Genomic DNA, 18427 nt, shown 5'->3' on the forward strand with positions numbered 1-18427 from the left:
GTGCCTACAGTGCCAAAGGGGAAATGACAGAAAGAGGTTAATTGGTTTGCTAATGATGGCTGGATGGCAGGTTGGGGTTGCTGCTGCTAAATAGGTCTAGTTAAACAGCTTGCACACTTGCCTGATACAACCAACCTTGTTCATGGTCAGGGATCTGCTGTACAGGTGCAATATGATGCGATCAAGTGTTGAAATTCCTCATAGTTAGAGACTAGTCTGACTTGAGACTGTTTAGATGATTTGGGTAAGAAGTACCTCAGATGGGAAGAAGAATCAGCAGCAGTTTGAGGCAATACAGGAAATCTAAAGTAGGAAACTAAAGATCAGAATTTCCAAACCAGGGAAGGTAACCATGCACACTGTGCTGCAAGAGGTACCATCCTTCAGGTGAGATGTTAAACCGCAGTGCTGACTACTCGGTCATGAAAGACCCCATGACAATGTTGTAGAATGGTGATGAAAATCGTACTTACAGTAAGTTTCCACTTAATTCATTTAGAGAGAAATTGGTGAACACTTTCATACTTTTCCAACTCATCTAGTGTGTAGTGGGGCTGCTGGCACATAATGGCTATCACCTCACCCAGGTCTCCTCTGTATAAAATTGCCTGGGACCCCAACTGAATCAAAAGTACTATATAAACACTGTGAATTATTAATAACACACCCCCAAACAATCTTCCCTTGTCACATATCCCCAAAAGTTGTATCCTCAACACTCCCTATTCATCTATAACATTATTTGCATTTCATGCTACATCCATCAAAACAAAAAATAACCCTTTTTGCAAAGAGCAGAACACAAAACACACGTGCATGACACTGCAATGATGATCTAGATAACAATTGGAATCATAACATAATATTGTTAGAATAGAACAACATAATATGTTGTTATTATAGAAATTCGGGAGAAAGGTAAGATCCTAATCTCACACACTTCTGCTCGCCTGCAAATAAGATACGGTATATAGGACTCGTACCCGGGACTTCGTGTTGCATGTCTCTCTCGTGTTCCCTGCCTCCACATCTACAAACTCCCTAGCAAAGTCGTCACAATAGTTAGGGAGGTTTGGGTAGCCTGTCTAGCTTCAGATAGCCTACAATTCCCTTAGCAAGGCAAACATTGCCAAATACTTATTTGTCTTCTCTATCACTCATTAGGATCTAACCGAGCTACTAAATACACTTTTAACAGCAAAACGTTGAGGTTAGATACAGCTTTAGAAACCAAAGTTTAAATGTATCTCAGTTTAGTATAATGGAAATCAATGCACGTAAACATGCATATGCAGTGATCAGTTATGATATTTTATTCCTTCAAACGTACCAACACAACACAAAACCACATCGCAATATTCCCTTGTGGCCAGTTGCTAACACATGTTTTAGTTTTCATAACTGCATTATTTTCATGCCTCACTTAACTTTCTTACTTTTTTAATGAGTATGTAATGTTTTTCTAAAGGCATAAGGTTAATAGATGTTAGAAATCCCAGCCTCCAGCAAAAGCACAGTGAATTAAATTATATATATATATGCTTCAGTGGGTTGTATGACTCTCATAGCATTTTTTTCAAAGGTCCCTCTTAAAAAACACAAAGCTCCTTCCTGCAGATATGATCAAGATTTTCAGGAATGATTCCTGACCGAAATGGGTAAACAGCAGCAGCTAGTATTTCAGCTATTTGTTTTCTATTGACACTTTCCAAATATTGCAGTATTAAAAGAAGTCCCCTAATTATACCCTTTCTGGTTGCCGTTACTAGCAAATAACGCAATCATATGTTCTCGTATGCCATAAAATTGTTTCAGGGGTCAAGGGGTAGCCAAAATGTATGAGCTTTTTGATGTCATACTAATTACTCTGCTGGCCCTCAGTTTTTGACCTCTCCTATCAGTGTCAACTGGACTTGCAGATCAAGAGAAAACTTAAGCAAGAGATCAAGTGCCCATGCGGATTAGGAATGAAGCACTTTTGGAACTGTGTTCTTTGCACATATATCAAGGATATTTTTTCTGTTTTTTTTTCGGTACTGCAAATTCATTTGTAGTAAGATTCTAATACTATAAACAAAACAAAAAGCTCGAATCTTATGCATTCCTTAACCATCTCCTGAAGGGTCATGTCTTTTCTAGATTTAATCTTCTTCCTAATCTTTTTCTGATCTATGTCCGTGTCTCTACTTCTAGTAATTCTACTGAATTGAGAAATGAAATTTGTCTATGACCTGTTCTGCAATTAACCTCTCTTTGAGGTTAATTTGATTTTCAATTTAAATATGTGAATATAGTGAACTTGCACTTGAAAGTGCCCTAAATGTACAATCATATCTGCAATATTAATAGCTCTCTTTTTGAGACTGTCAGTAAGTGGCCTGAAAATGCTGGTCACACTTTGTACTTATTTAAATAAACAAAAAATACAATTTTGTAGATAAATAGGCATGCTACAGTCACGAGCCAAAAATGACACTTAAAACGTACGAGCACTAGCTTTTCATTTTTTAAGAGAGTGGAGCACATTTTGACATGTTTCAATCACAAGTATTTTCAGGAAAATTAACTCTGAAATAATGTGCAGGTTCAATGGCACTTTGATTCCCTGAGGAGTTTTGGCAATGCTCTTTCTATTTTGATTGCTAATGCAGTACAGTGTGTGAGGAGTGCATAGTATTTTGCGATGGGAGGGATTGTGTGTTTTGCATGTCCTTACAGCTAGCCCCAACCTGTAGCTACCTTCAGCCTAATGGCTGATTCCAATCCATTGCCTTGTCTAACACCTCTTTAGAAGAAGCTCTCCCCTTTGTTCTGACAATACACAAACGGCCATTCACAAGGCGACCCTGTAATCAGTGAAATACTAGCCCGTAGGCTTTCTGAGAAAAAAACCCATCTATGACCAATCTGCTCCTTAACTACCTGTCTGGGTTTTTAGCTGCAGATGTTATTTAAAAAAAAAACGTGTGTCCTGATACCAGATGGAGACTGAATTGAAACTTAAAGAAGGAATGGATGTGCATTCTTATGCAATGTTATGCGAAAGTGGCTTTCTTCAGATGCAAGTTGCTTGAGTCACCATACAATGCAGGCACAAAGAATAAGAAAACTTATTTTATAAAGATAAAATACAGACATTTTAAATATACATAAATTGAGATTACCAAGATTTTGCTGTCACCCAAAGCATCAGTCAATCTTTATTTCTTACTTGTGTTAAAAACCAATTGCTAAAGGAACTGGTGTCTACTAATCTCGGAGTTGTAATGCTAGTCCACATTTGACCCTAATTTGAGGCAGCAATTGAGTATTTTTTGTAATACATATGGCGTTCAACACTTGGGAACCTGGGAAGATCACACTATCAAAAAGAAAATAAGATCTAGAAATAATGTGAGAAATGTTTTTTTTCCCCAAGACACAACCATTTTTAGATTTCAATACAGCCTTACAAGGAAGTGCTCAATCTTAAATATACAATTTGTTCTTCGATGTTCTGTGTCATATCAAATCAGAGTTACGCACCAATGGAGAAAGTCCATGCATGTCAATAAATCCATCAATCTTGTTTAGACTTTATCCATTGGAGTTTGCATTCCAGCCATATCCCACAAATACAGTACATAATGTCAATATGTGAGAGTATGGGCTAAAACACTCACTGCTGCCTTCCCCATAGATAAGGCATACTTCACAGGGAAGAGGATAGATGTAGAAGGGTGGACCAAAGTAAGGAGCAACAGACATGAGATAGAGCCCAGTACACTGCATCAAGTACATCTAACACATACAGTATAACAGAAGTACAGCACCACCCTTCTGAAACATCAATGCCAACATTGCCTAAAAATATTTATTTTGTAAGTTTACAATACACTTTACGAGGAATAGCACTCACAAAGACTGCAAGCAACCATTAGTGATACTTTCAGCTTCTGCTAATCACAATTTTGAAATCCTCTTTTTATTTTCACATACCAAAATCACAGCAAATAAAAAAACAATACTCTTGAATGCATTCCGAGCAGATTGAAGGATCACTTAAATAATTTTTAATATGATGAATTTGGATCAGTCACTGCAGAATGCAGTCATCTCATTCCTAAACCACTGACTTGGCGACAATAGCTTTTAGTTCAAATCTGATGTGAAACTCCAGAATGTACAGTAATTCTTTGCACCACAACCACACATCACATTAACAAAAACAAACAGACATTCAAATGGACTATCAGAGGCAATTTAACTGGAAATCTGTGCAGTTCATCACTATAAAAAGGCCATATATTTTTAGGGAAAGGAACAGAACAAACTCACTCAGAAGTGTAGGTGAAAACAAATCATGTCTTTGCACAGAACCCTGTGAAAATAGACCAAATTCATATTTGCATCAGTTCGCATGGGGCATTATCACAGAAAAGAGTTCACTGTAATTTTTTAGGTAGACAAATTGCCTTTCATGCCATGGAGCTGGGAACAAAATACATTAGCTAAATGCCTGTCTGCTTAATCGACAGCCTAAGGCAGACTTTTCAAGCCTTCAGTTTGGGAAGGAGGAGTTTAAGGAACAACATCTCAAACTAACCGAGGTTTCCATTACTTTACATCTTAATTGCAATTCCTCTAGAAACAAAACTGACAGTGTTATTAACTACTAGGGAATATCCTGCATCATGACAGCAAAAAATGAAGTCGATAAAATAACTCGCCTTGAAATCCTCAATTGAAAGCTTTATTTTTGATCACGGGGTTTTATTTCTTTTTGCTTTGGAAAGGATGACAACAAGTGAGAACGCAAGTGTCTACCCAGGTACATCCCAAGAAAACTCTGTAAAGGCTCACGTGACTTGTTTGTTGCTAGGACCACTTTGTCGCTAATGAGACAAATTGGGTAAATTCTGAATCTCCACTTTCACGTCTCGTTCCTCTTTGTTGTGGCTTTCTTAAAGGCAGGGAGACACACCGCAGTCTTCAATTAATCCAACACCTGTGCTGTTGTGAAAAGGTGAGAACCTGCCGGGCTGTATTTAGAAACACAAAATAAAAACAAAGAAAGTGTTTTATATTTATCGACTCCACCCAACTCTGAGTTTGTATTCACTGAAAGGTGAACGTGGAAGGCTAATAATCAAGCAGACTACATCACTACATGGAGTGAACATGTGAATAGCATTTTGAATTAAACAAGAAACGTTCACACTATGTAAAATATATATAAGTAAATGAATACTAAGGTTATTCTAACATATGTATATGCAAATACAGTACACATAAATATGTTAGTTTGCCTAATGGTTAACTTATACATATTAAAGTCCACAAAGGAATATGATTTTTATTATTAACAACTGCAACAAAAATCATAGCTGATTCGCATGCAGCACTGGATCGCCTAAGGAATCACTTGGTTCATAGATCTACGTTTGTCTCCTCTTCTGGGTGGTGTTGCCAGTCTATGAAATGTCATAATCATGGATGCTACAGTGGAAAGTGGTGCAGTCAGCTTTGAGGGAATAATTTTAGTATCCATCCCCCAGATTGAGTAGGTCAATTACATTTATCTCTAGTTTTTAGAGAGCTCTTCAAGCTTAACCGTGGTGATACATGCTACTACTAAATGTCTTCTGTGTGTTTCCTCCTTTTTATACCCCAGGGAAACAGGAAACCTTCAGAGACATACAGTAGCTCTGCTGTACCTCTAAAGAATTATGTTGTGGATTTGTTTTTGCTGGTTTAATTTAAACAAATACTTAGCGTGAGCAAATGTCACCCTGGAATTTGATTAATTATGGTGGATATGACTTTGCTGTGTGCCGTGCTTTACAATTATAGAATAAGATTTTTAGACTTATTTTAACAATACCCAAAACCATAACTATTACCAAACCATTTGACTATTTTTTTCTATTTTATCAGGGGATGTGTACACATCTGGAGGGCAGTGTATGCACACCTATCTTTTAGAATAGGGGCCTATACTTCTAAAGAAGCATCTGCATAAAAGGTGACCTTCTGTAAAAAATCTCTTGGATATGTTTATTTGAATTAATACGATCCCACCTACTCAAACTTCCCCCACCAGTTAATTGTTGTGAAGCAATTTCTCTCATTTGTCTACTGAACTGCTGTGTAATGGGGGTGCTGGTACGAAATTGGTGCTTCACTTCAGTGGTGAGTGAAGTGTGTCCACTCCTCTATGTACAGTAAGTACTAAAGAAATGCAATGAATTATCAATATGGATTTTGAAGTAAAATTAAAAACTTAAAAAGTAATTTAATATTATATATTATCATGTTTATATAATGTAAAAAAACAGCAGATGTGACCTGAAAAAAACAAAAACAAAAGACAATAAAGACATTTCAAAGCAGTCCCAAACTGTTGTTAGCATTGTCATTGAGGATATACTGTCTCATTGAATAACATTCTTACTGCACCACTCTAACTGCACCTTAAAGGGATATAAGTCTTTTGAGTTATTTTCGGCTTATAATAACAATAAAAATAAAGCTCGCCTGTGGCTTCAACTTTCAAAACTGTAATACTTAAGAGCTATAGGAGAGAGAAGAGTGTTTTCCAATTTCACATCTGTAGATGAGGACAGTTTGAAACACTAAAGAATGTTCTGGTGCAACAAAAAGAAATGTTAGTGATTTTCAGAAAATCACACTCTCTGTCAGTAATCCAGCACCAAATAAACAAATAAATATTTTGTAAATACCTGTTAAGTGTAAAATCAGTTAAAACACCTATCCAGCATAATCAATAAAGTAGCAAAATATACCAGCATATTTCTAAAGAACTTTTTTTTATCTATATGTGGTGTATTGGTGGATAACAGCTACTTCATCGGGACTCATCTTTAAGGTTTATGTCAAAGTTTAAAAGGAACCCCAAACCTCTATAGGCAAAATATATTTTTATTAGAAAACAAACACAACATTTTGGCTGTGAAACGTTCTTTGGGTGTCAGAAGGAGGCTCCACAGCCGAAATGTTGTGTTTTTTTCTTCTCTTTTCAGCATGAAATAAACCTTTCCTTTGCACCCTACGCATGCTGACGCAGCTCCCTACCTGAACTGTTTTCTGACTGTGATGTGTTCTAGCAAAAAAATGGTTCCTGTCAGACATTGAAAATAGTTTTATTATATCACCTTGTCAATATAATTTGACACAGCATATGGAAATTGAATTAAGGTAAATGTAAGGACAAAGTAGACATAAGATACTTTCAGTTTAGGGTAATGACAGTAAATTAAATTCAGGCTTACAATGATACCATAGGAGATAAAAAAAATAGTGGTTTATTTGCTTAATTGACTCTGGATGGATTAATCGCTTCTTTATATCAAGCGATAAACCTTACAGTTCTAATTTTATTTTGGCTCTAAGTTCTTCTCTGAAGATTTTATTTACGAGGAAAAGTATGCAACACAAATCTTTGCCATAGCCAGTCATAAAGGTAATATGTTCACAAGTTGGCACATGTCAGGAAAAGTGCATTTTGTCTCATACTAATATGCAGGTCTACTGCTATATCCATGCTATATTTACAGGCTTGTGATGCTTACCAGAAGCAATGACTTTTCAGACACTGCATTTTCAAAGCACTCACATGAATTATTTCAATTGTTAATAACAACCATTTTCCCCTTTTCTTTGTTCAGGTAACCTTAAAAGAAAACCCTCTAAAAATTGCAGAGCTGAAACAATAATTTTTACAGCAAATCCACAATTGTATGCAAACTGGTTTTGCTTTTGTCTCCCAGTAAGTGAAATCCCAGTAATATATTCACAAACACCATCGTGTATTATGTATTTGCTGAATATAGTGAGTTCAGTTCTCCAACTGTGTGTCCTGTATGCTCATCCATTTAAACAAAATTTTGGTTTACATAGGCAACTTCTCACTTAATTTACTTCTTGAAACGCAGGGATCCTACAATAAACTACCCATCCACATGCAGTAAGTGACATTGTGTGAAGAAGAACATAAAGAAGACCATAATTAAAGCAAAGGAGGCCATTCGGCTCGTCTGACCTATTAGGTAGCTAGCAGTTTAATGATTCAAGGTTCTTATCCAGCCCGGCCTCGAAAGACATTGGGGTATCAGTTTCACCCACTTGGCTACATGGCAGGGTGCCATACTCCCACAGCCTACAATATTTTGGTATCAATCAATAAGCAAAAGAGCAAGATGGGCTGTAAAATCTCTCTTCATTTGTCATTCTTCTTATGTTCTTACTTTCCTTAAAAAATAATTCTGTTCAATTATAAGATGTGGGGTTATAATCCACAGCACATGTCAGGTTTCACATTTACAGACTAACTGGATTTCTTCCCCATTTCCCCCATGACTCTAATTCTCACACATCGCCATTTAGAGTTGGGTCTAACTGGACAACAGCTTGCCTTCCTGTAAGACAACAAGAGGGGTGTGGAAATGATCTCTCCCAGACCCCATTGAAACAAATCCAACCACATGGGGGTGTGCCTTAGTACCACCCAGGGAGTGATTGCAATGGCCAAGGAAATATATGATAAAATTATATATATATAAATATTCTTGACATATAAGAGAAACAAAATTAATAAATTGTAATGCATAATACTCCTCCAGGCCAAACAAAATCTGCATTCAAAACCTATGACATGTTTTCATCATTGGAATACAATCCAGTGATACAAGAGAAAGGCTATATAATACTGCTTCAAGAATTCAAAAAGGTCCTCAAATATGTGACTAATATAGTTATTATTCTGAAGGAGGAAGAAGTAGGACTGGAATTTATGGGAACGGAGACAATAACGCTCCAGGTAATGTGAACGTAGGAGGAGTAAGAATTCACAGCACATCCTGAAGACGCTTTCTGAAACTCTCGACTGCGGCACAATGAATAACTGTAATACCCCCCTTTATGGGAGAAAAAAGTGAAGAGCTTAAGAAACAGCTAAGGGATAAATGGGCCCATATTAAAGTGTGGCACAGTAACTAGCAAAGAGATCTCGTTGAGATTCACCACTTCAGTGCTTCCAGTCAAAGCTGGGAGAAGCATCCTCCCTTCACTGAAATAATAACAACATAAACGCTGGGAACTAGCCATGAAAGAAGAAAGAGATTTAAGTGAATACTTCTTAACAGTACGAAGTCTGTGATTTACAGGGATAGACTTTCCAGGTGTGTACAGAAACGTTTGGACTCCTGTTTTCTCAGCCACACTGCTCTGCATTTTGACCACTGCAAGCTATTGCATCAACAGCACATTCATGCGTTCCAAACTATTATAAATAGTACTTGTAATACATACTAAATACACATTGTCCCCATAAGTAATATTTATAGAATGCAAGACAGCAGTGCTGGCAATACTCAGATAAATATTAAGTTAAGGCCTGCTATTATGCACTTTATGAATAATAATGTACAGTAAGGTTCAGTTCCTAGCACTGACAATTAAATTTAGAATAAACAGACTAAGAAGAAAAATATATATACTGCATTTTAGAAGCAGAAATTATTAGGTCACTCTTCAGAGTGTCATTCAAACTTTTTCCTTCTTTATATCAGGATTTTCCTTCTATAAAAATATATTGTTTTTTATCAGAAGAAAAAATAATATGCGGGTACAGTTTATATTTATATGTGTGTGCATATATCTGGAATCATAGCCCGAACTGTGGTGAAATTATTACACATTTAGATGGAATTAAATTTAAGATACAGTCTGGATTTGTTCAGACTCTGACCTAACACTGAACATTATGATTATGCTGTAAGAATTTGATGACATGGGTCTGAAAATATGGATGCCTTCAGGATTTGGCTCTTGGATGTGGATTGGATGAGGTGAAGTCAAATGGCAAAGAGTGGATGTACAGGTACAGACCTATCAGGGGCACCTTTTAAGACATGAAGAAAGGTTGCAAATGAGAGAGAGGAGGCCATTTGGCTCATACTGATAGCCAGTAGTTTATTGATCAGAGGATCTCATCCAGCAGTGTCTTGAAGAAAGCCGTGGTATCAGTTTCATCTACATGGATGGGTAGTTAGTTCCAGACTCCCATAAACCCTTTGCATAAAGAATCCTTAAGAGCTGTAATAACATAACAACATTATAATAATAATAATGTAAAATTTAGCATAGGAAATGTGGTGATTCTGCAGACATTTCTAAGGCTCCTCTTTCATAGACAGGTAAAACAGTTTGCAGTTCTGGTGGAACTCAGTTTGATATGAACCAAGAGAGAAAAAAACGAGGTTCAAACAAAAATCTCAGGAGGAGGTCACACCCTAAACTTGCCCATTTTTTTCCACCTCTGTATAAATATGGTGGTTCTTGCTAGCCCCAGTTGGGTGTTTCATGCTGGCAGCCCTCTCGCCACCCCATCTTTGCCCCTGCAGTAGCTCCCCTCCTCACCCCTCGTAGAATAACAGGGGCAGTGGTTCGGACAGCCTCGTCGCTGCTGATAAAACAAACCGTTTCAAATTCAAATTGGCGCTACTCCGCCATATTAAGATGGCGCCCCGAGAGGCAGCCACTGTGTTTTGGTGTCTCGTATGTTTGTTTGTCTGTTTTTGTGAAGCTCACGTACAGCAAAACAGTTCAGATTACTTTCGAACGGAATGAGCTCTTATATGTTAGGAGCTCACTAACACAAAACTTTTTTCCTGAATTTCAGTATATTCCTGAGGAAATTTTGCCAAAGAATTCTCCGGACGGTTGGTAAATATATGCCGTACTCATCGTACATTTTATTATTCAACTTTATATACTTTTAAATGGTACGTACTGTATCACTGAGATTTGTTTTTATCTGTAGGTTTTTTTCTTTTATTTTATTTTGGAATTTATGTTGACACCTGCACCACAAGAAATTCCTTGTATATTTTGGACTTGGCGAATAAAAGTTTCTGAATTCTGAATTACTACATTACATCTACATTAGGGTTTAGTATGAATGACTCAACTATTGATTATGAATCATCTCATGGTAAAATATGAAACATTGGCAGATATTATTAAGGGCAAAACAATTCTATTTTATATTGGATGCTTTGACATCTATAACTTTTCCTGTGCAAGCCTAAATCATTAAATCTGATCCTGAGTTGATCAATCCATTCACAGTTTTCATTGTGAAGGAATGAGATCGCCCAAAGCCAGAACTCTCAGACGTGGTCAATGTCAGTATCACATTTCACCAGCAGGATTCAGTATGCTAAGGCACTGCTCTTTCCAAAAACTTTTCATACATTTCAGAGCTTAAAATTTCCATACACTGATTAAATATAATTCTGTACATTTTCATAAAAGTTTGGGAAATTGTGGTAAAATCACGTGCTTTAAAACTTTAGAGTGATTTTTTAAGAAGGTCTCTATCAGAATCTTATAAAATTAGAGTGAAGAGTGAGTCAGCTAAAGAGTACAGCAGGACACATTCAGACAAAGGTAGTGTAGACTTACATTAAAAATGCATCTGCTTCTTAAAAATGCTATGAAATGTTGTTCTTGTATAAACAACAAGATTGCACTGGCTTGAAGGGCCTTTTCCATTTTCATAAGAGCAAGTAGATAGTGTGGATTTGCAAATGATTTTCTATGCAAGTATTTTTTTATATTAATTTTGGGCGCATTTAAGTGATCATGTCCATGGCACATGAAAGAGACAACAGAACTTTAGAACACCAACAAGGTAAATTTCTACTCGCTGTTTTTCCCTCTGGAGTCAGGAGTTTAGCATTATTGCCACCTAGTGGTAACGTAATGAAACACTTTTTAACTGGAGGAACAATTTACTGCGCTTGCTCCTCCAGTTGTAGTGAAGTTCTGCACTGCTCGTACCCTCTATGAAAAGAATCCATTAATGCCACAGCAAGTTTAGCAGAGTATTGTGTGCTGCTTGTTTGGAACTTAGCACACACTTTTGTACATGTAAGACAAAGAAAGCACCATTACCTCTATTAATTCTGAAATTTGTTGTAATTGCTGTAGCTAGTAATTTGCCTTTATTTACTTATAACTAAAGTAGATTACACCTGAAGAAGGCTCCACGGCCGAAACGTTGTGTTCTCTTTCTTCTTTTTTTCAGCATGGAATAAACGTATTACTTGTTCCTAAAGTAGATTATTCTTTGTCTGACAGATTGACAACCATTGGTGTATTTTGCCAGTCAGCAGGAGATGCAGAAAAGGTGTGAACAGCAGGCAGGAAGGCAAACAGAATTTTAACGAAAACACAGATTAAAGTAAACTACTGTACATATTTAATAATTCAGAAAAAATGGTGTTTAATCAATAATCTGCATCTTGTGCAATTTGTGGAACATCTTAAAAGAACTGCAACAGCCAAACTCTAGATCTAGGCAATTGCCACAAAATCCTAGATCCCGTATAATAGGAAATAGCAAACATGGATTTAGAAAAGGCTGGTCTTGCCCAATTAACTTGTTAGAGGCTTCTGAGAAAGTAACAGTAATGATGGGCATACAATATGGGATATTTCGATTTTCAGAAGGTTTTTGATAAAGTTCTCTTTTTAAAGTTTAATTCTCCGATAGCAGGCGATAGGTTTTCCAGGAAACATGAGTGTCTGGATTTAGAATTGGTTATTAAATAGGAGGTACCGATTAGGTGGAATTCTTGAAGTGGAGTGTCATAATTTGTGGAGTACTGCAGGGATCTGTACTAGGACCACTGCTCTTCTTCACGTATATCTATGATCTATATCCCAAAACAGTTAGTAAAAGAGTGAAGTTTGCACTTGATACCAAATTAGGAGGATTAGCGAACACTGAATAGCCACAGATGAAATTTCAAACTTTTAAAGAAATAGTTAATGACTGGGCAAACACCTGACAGATGACATTTAATGTAGATTGTAGACAAGTGCAGGGGATTAGGTGCAGCTAGTAAAAATAAATGATAAATACCATTATAATTATAAATATCAATATAAAAATCTGTCGTAGAAGAGGCTACTTATGAAAGAAACTTAGGTGTTTATGTTGACATGTCATTTAGATGTGATCTTCTATACAATATAGAGAAGCAATTAAAAAGGCAAACTAAATGCTAGATGTATCGTTAAAAGTGTAATATTATGCTAAAATGGTATAATGCAGTGGTAAGGCCTCATATAGAATATTGTATAATATTTCGGTAACCACCTTGTAGAAAATATATTGCTGCCCTGGAATCCACAGAAGAGCAACCGGATACATTCTAGGGTTTAGGGGAATATCCTACAATGACAAACAACAAGTAAATCTTTTTAGTCTTGAACAGTGAAGACTACAAGGGGACCTGATACAAGTATTCAAAATCCTCAAAAGTACTGACGAAGTCAGCCCAACAGATTGTGTCGGAACGAACACATGAACATGAACCATGGGACATGTGAAAACTCCATGGAAATAGCAAAGAACAGGAGGCACTTCTTTATGCAGAGGGCTATGGGGGTTTAGAACAAGCTACCCAGACATGTTGTTGAAGACAATATTCTGGCCTCTTTCAAGAAACAGCAGGGTAAGATCCTTGGATCAATTATCTAATAACTACACAACAAACTAGAAGATAGCCTCATCTCTTTTTAAAACTTTCTTATGGTTTTAATTGTAGAGATAGTAAATGGACAATCAAACTTTTTATCTTTTAATTTTTCTTTTTTTGTGTATTCCCAAATGATTTCCAGGTGACACCATCATTTGCACGTGCATGTCATGAAAGGAGGTTACTTTTTAATCCAAATTTATGATTTTTTAATTTTATCTTGTTGTTTTATATCTGTTTTTATTTCCTTAGGTTATGCTGCAATAATGCAATTGGACAAATATGCATTCTTAAATCCCCAGTGTACAAAAACAACTGTGAGCAGTCAACAACATTTTGCACTTGAGTAAAAAATAATTAATGGTATGGCATCTGGAAAACATGAGAAAATGTAAAGAACCTGTTGAAGATTCCTTGGTCAGCTTGGTCAAACCCACAACACTCTTCTCTCATTGACCAAAATTGTCTTGTTTAACACCACACTTAAAAGATTTATTGTTCAACCATTACAAAGTTAACATAGTAAGTATTTTGACATTTCATAATCCACATGGAAATATCTCCTCTGCCATACATTTCTATTAGCAGTCAAAATATATTAAATATATTATATAGATATTGTACAGATATAGTGTGGTTCCTAACAATCGTCACACCAAACAATTTTCATAGGCTATTGTGATGCCGCAGGGGTTGTAGTCATCAAACAGGCACATCAAACATGCGACACTCAAGACAGACACACCGAACAAAATAATACAGTTCAAACTGCCTTTAATTATCTCACAAAATAAATGCAAAAAAGTAATAAAATAAACCTAGCTCACTAGTTGGAACAACTAAACAAGCCTCCCTGCTCAAATATCAGGTGCAGCTTCCCAATATAATTCCTTTTCACCAAATCAAATCACTGCAGTTTTTTTATACAATAAAGGAAAAATAAAGCCTCTTTATTCACACAATCCCAAGTCATTTGCCAAGTTTCACAGTTTCCTCCTCCTTTCTGTGTTCGGGTTTTGCTTTCCATCTTTTCTTCCCGTATTTTCTTCCGGGCGAATTTATATTTGGCACGTTCTCCATCTCAGCCAGTACTGCAGCAGCTATTCAGTCACAGTCTTGCCTGCTGTTCGCCTTCTCTCCACAGTAAGCTGTGCCTCTCCCTTACTTCAAACAGTATTAGGGTAGAAATCAGTGCAGGCTTTCAGGTAGAGCAAACATTCCACATGCAACATGATTCATTCCATCCAGATCCAGTATTTCTCACATCTTAGTTCCTCCAACAAATATAGAAACAAGCACTTACAATACCGCATAGCAGCACAAGCATACTGAGTTTGCTCTCCAGTTTTTGACTTCAGTAAGCCTCACTCCTCTATATCTTTTTCTTGCAGTCCTCTCAACTAGCAAGTCAATAGTCTGCTTATATAGCTTGCAACAGCAAGCACACCTGTCCCATGTTCAAGTAATTATGTAACACTGCCATTTTAATTAATGATGTTCTTCAGCCACCATCTCTCTGCAGGCACAAACCTCTAAAACATCCATGACACACCGTGAAAAGTATCTTCCCTTCAGGATGACACCCCTAATGGCATCACACTCTGTACATACAGTGCCCTTTAAAAGTACTGGCACAGCAATGTTTGATAACTTACCACATCTTCATTATGTTGAAGAATCCACTGATGATACTGGAAAAAAAATCTACTGCAGAGCTAAGAGTAAAAGTCTCCAAATTGTAACCAAAACAGAAGCTGAACAACAAATCAATCATTTCTATGGAGAGCACCAAGTCTGATATTATAACAAATCACTACAGCTTTCACGGTTGTGTCCCTCTTTATGATAAATGCAAATCCTTTCATTTTCCAAAGTCAAATTAACAGACAACGGGCTGAAGCTGCAGACAAAGACACAAGTACCCCTGTTTCAGTCTGAGCGTGTTCATAAATGATGAACTCGGAAACCAGCCAGGTTTTTTTTCTGTTAAACCAACCCCTTCCAAAGAAGGTTTTCATAGTTCACAAGGCATTCAGTCCACTGTAAATATTCAGAAAAAAATAGTTTTCCTGCTTTATTTCAGCTAAAGCTTCAGCATGACTGCTTTGTCTTGTGTGAAAAACAGTTTTGGCCATTAACATTTCAACTTAGTCAGTGTATCACTCAACTGTAGAACTTTTTAAGTCAGCAAATGTCTGACACTTCACTCCTCTGACACTCCTGTGGCCACCGCGTAAAAATCCTACAAAATCAGTTTTGATTATGGATGCTTCTGTGATATTTTCTGTGTCATAATGATGACATTCCATTCCAGTATCAGTCCAATACCTGTATTAAATGTGATCCGAAAAAGTACAGTAGTAAAGGCTTGGGCAACCTATTACTAATTGTGGTGTGAAATAAGATAGGTACATCTATTCATTGTTAAAAGTTCCTCAGACTTCTTGGTTTCCACTAAAGGGAAACCACAGTCGAGATCTGGTTTTAAATGTGTTTCAATAAGGTGCCCTTACAAAGCCAAGAAAAAACTTTGAAATTTGCCATGACTCAGTTCTGCCTTGACAAAACAGCAGCTTTTACCATTTTATAGTACTCTTAAACTAAACCTTAAAAATCTGTTCCCACTAGGATCCTATGTAAGAGCCTGCCAGTTCACGCTACTATAAGCACACAAGAACAGGGTTCAAAATGAATTTCTTACACACCTTCTGTGTTTTTCATACTTGAAAACCAGCCTCTGGTTATTTTCAGTGACATCTTTCTGGCCACTTATACATCTCAGATAGGAAACACAAAACCACCATGAAAATCTTTCAAGTTAAAATGAAAGTTAATGTGGCAGAAGGATTAATTGAGCATCAGTCTCAAATTCACGTTGCAGAATGTATATTGCTTGGCTGTCTGGAAGACAAGAACTAAATTTTTTTTGTGGTAAGACTGATTCCAAGGAGGGATTCTGAAGGTAAAAAACAGGACTAGTCTGTTTTATTCATTTGGCCTCTGCAGGAACTGCAACTGTACGTGATCATAGGCAGAGAAATATAACAGGCACTTTATATCAGCACAATTTTAAAGAAGCCTGTGGTGCTTTCAGAAGAGGCATGCTACTAAGCAGGTTAGTGTTTGTACAAAAGAAAACAAAAATAATGAATTTTGTTGTATGAGTAGTCCTGTAGGTTTCATTAATTAACTAATTAACAGATATGGATGAATCAGCTGTAGTGAAAGACCTCCATATACAGACTAGGACTATTCATGGGCTATGCTCCTTTTCCACTTTTCTATTTTTGCTGTGCACGACAGAAACGCTGCTTCTCAAACCAAGGGTTGTGAATTTGCTAATTGTATCCTTTTTTTACCTGTCCAAAACACGTGAGCTTTTTCACCTTTTAAAACATAACTTACTTTGGTACTCTGACTTTTAATGTTCAGCTTCTAATGTTTTTTTTACTGTTTTACTAAACCCCCTGACATACAGTATCTTATGAAAGAAACTATAATATTAGAAATAATATTACAGGAACAATGCAATAAGACTCAAAATGTCAGTACAGAAGAGTGTTTGACACATTCTTGCTTTTTTATTTCCCCAAAGACACCGCTCCCACAAAACTCCTTAATTAAATGGAAAACTTCCAATAAGATGAAAGAGCAATCAGCATGCATCAACGATGGCTTAAATAAGAAATAGCTTTAAACCAGGTGTTTCCAGGAATTTTGAGCAAAAATATGAATGTTGAACAGGAGTTTGCCTGTACTATACAGAATCTCTCAAACTAGGTAAAAGAAAATCACAAATTCTGTGTTGGCTTTACAAAACTGTATTTAAATGCATTGAAGTTGAAACATATAAACATTAAAAGTAATAGTACTTCCCAAAAGGAAAACTGTTCTTTTTATAAACCAAGAGCAAATCACTCCAATTATATACAAAGGTCCTTGCATTCCGTAGTTCAGAATTTACAGAATCTTCTAACAAAAAGTACAATTAAACAACAGTGGTTATTATATATCATATACAGGGTATTCATTTGGCTTGTGGACAGGGTAAATCATTTAAGGAGTCTGAATGCCAATACTTACATTAATACAAAACACAAATAACGTTGTCTCCCGATTATGAATCCCAGCAGCAGTTAGAACAGGGAAGCGCTGTACATGGATATAAAAGCTACAATGTAATTTCAAAAAGGTAAAAACTAAAATAAAAAGAAGTAACATTCTTGTTGGGTAAAAAAGCATTTACAAGGCTCAGGATATTCCAAAACATATGAAAAGATAATCTTAGTAATAGTTCAGGTGGGGAGCCGCGTCAGCATGCGAAGGCTGCAAAGGAACAAGTAACAGGTTTATTCCCTGCTGAAAAAAAGGAGAAAGAAAACAAAACGTTTCGGCCGTGGAGCCTTCTTCAGGTGTCGTGAAGAAGGCACACCTGAAGAAGGCTCCACGGCTGAAACATTGTGTTTTCTTTCTCCTTTTTTTCAGCAGGGAATAAACCTCTTACTTGTTCCTAATCTTAGTAATAGATCATCTTAATACACTGATAGATGAACTTAAGATAAATTTAAAATGAAATAAAATGAACCTAACAGAATTAAACAAAAAGTATCTGATACTAATACAGTGGCAATCTTGGGAAACAAATGTGTGGGCTTGCATGACTGTAATGATGCTGAGCACCTCTGGCATTTAAATGATTACTGGGGGATTACAAGAAGTAAAAAGGACGGCACCTCATTAACTACATTCTCCATAATTAAAGGACGTACTATTATTACACAATATGAAGATTGTACCATTCTATGCACAGAAGCTAATATCAATGTACACTGTGGAAACTTTTCATTCTGCACAACTTGGTCTGTGGAAATACACAA

At 36.5% G+C, this 18427-nt stretch overlaps 1 protein-coding gene across 1 annotated transcript in view; it reads right to left on the bottom strand.

The window, feature by feature from the left end:
- Nucleotides 1-3210: 3210 nt before the first annotated feature.
- Nucleotides 3211-18427, bottom strand: part of npm1b (nucleophosmin 1b) — a 55311-nt gene continuing 40094 nt past the window's right edge. Inside the window, exons 11-12 of the mRNA XM_069188290.1 lie at nt 17634-17702; nt 3211-5021 (exon numbers count right to left, since the gene is read on the bottom strand). Of these exons, the coding sequence (XP_069044391.1) occupies nt 4944-5021; nt 17634-17702 (147 nt within the window). The 3' untranslated portion in view covers nt 3211-4943. The remainder of the gene's footprint in view (nt 5022-17633; nt 17703-18427) is intronic.

Source organism: Lepisosteus oculatus, chromosome 1 (assembly GCF_040954835.1).
Source record: "Lepisosteus oculatus isolate fLepOcu1 chromosome 1, fLepOcu1.hap2, whole genome shotgun sequence".
In the NCBI taxonomy this organism is placed as follows: Eukaryota; Metazoa; Chordata; class Actinopteri; order Semionotiformes; family Lepisosteidae; genus Lepisosteus; species Lepisosteus oculatus.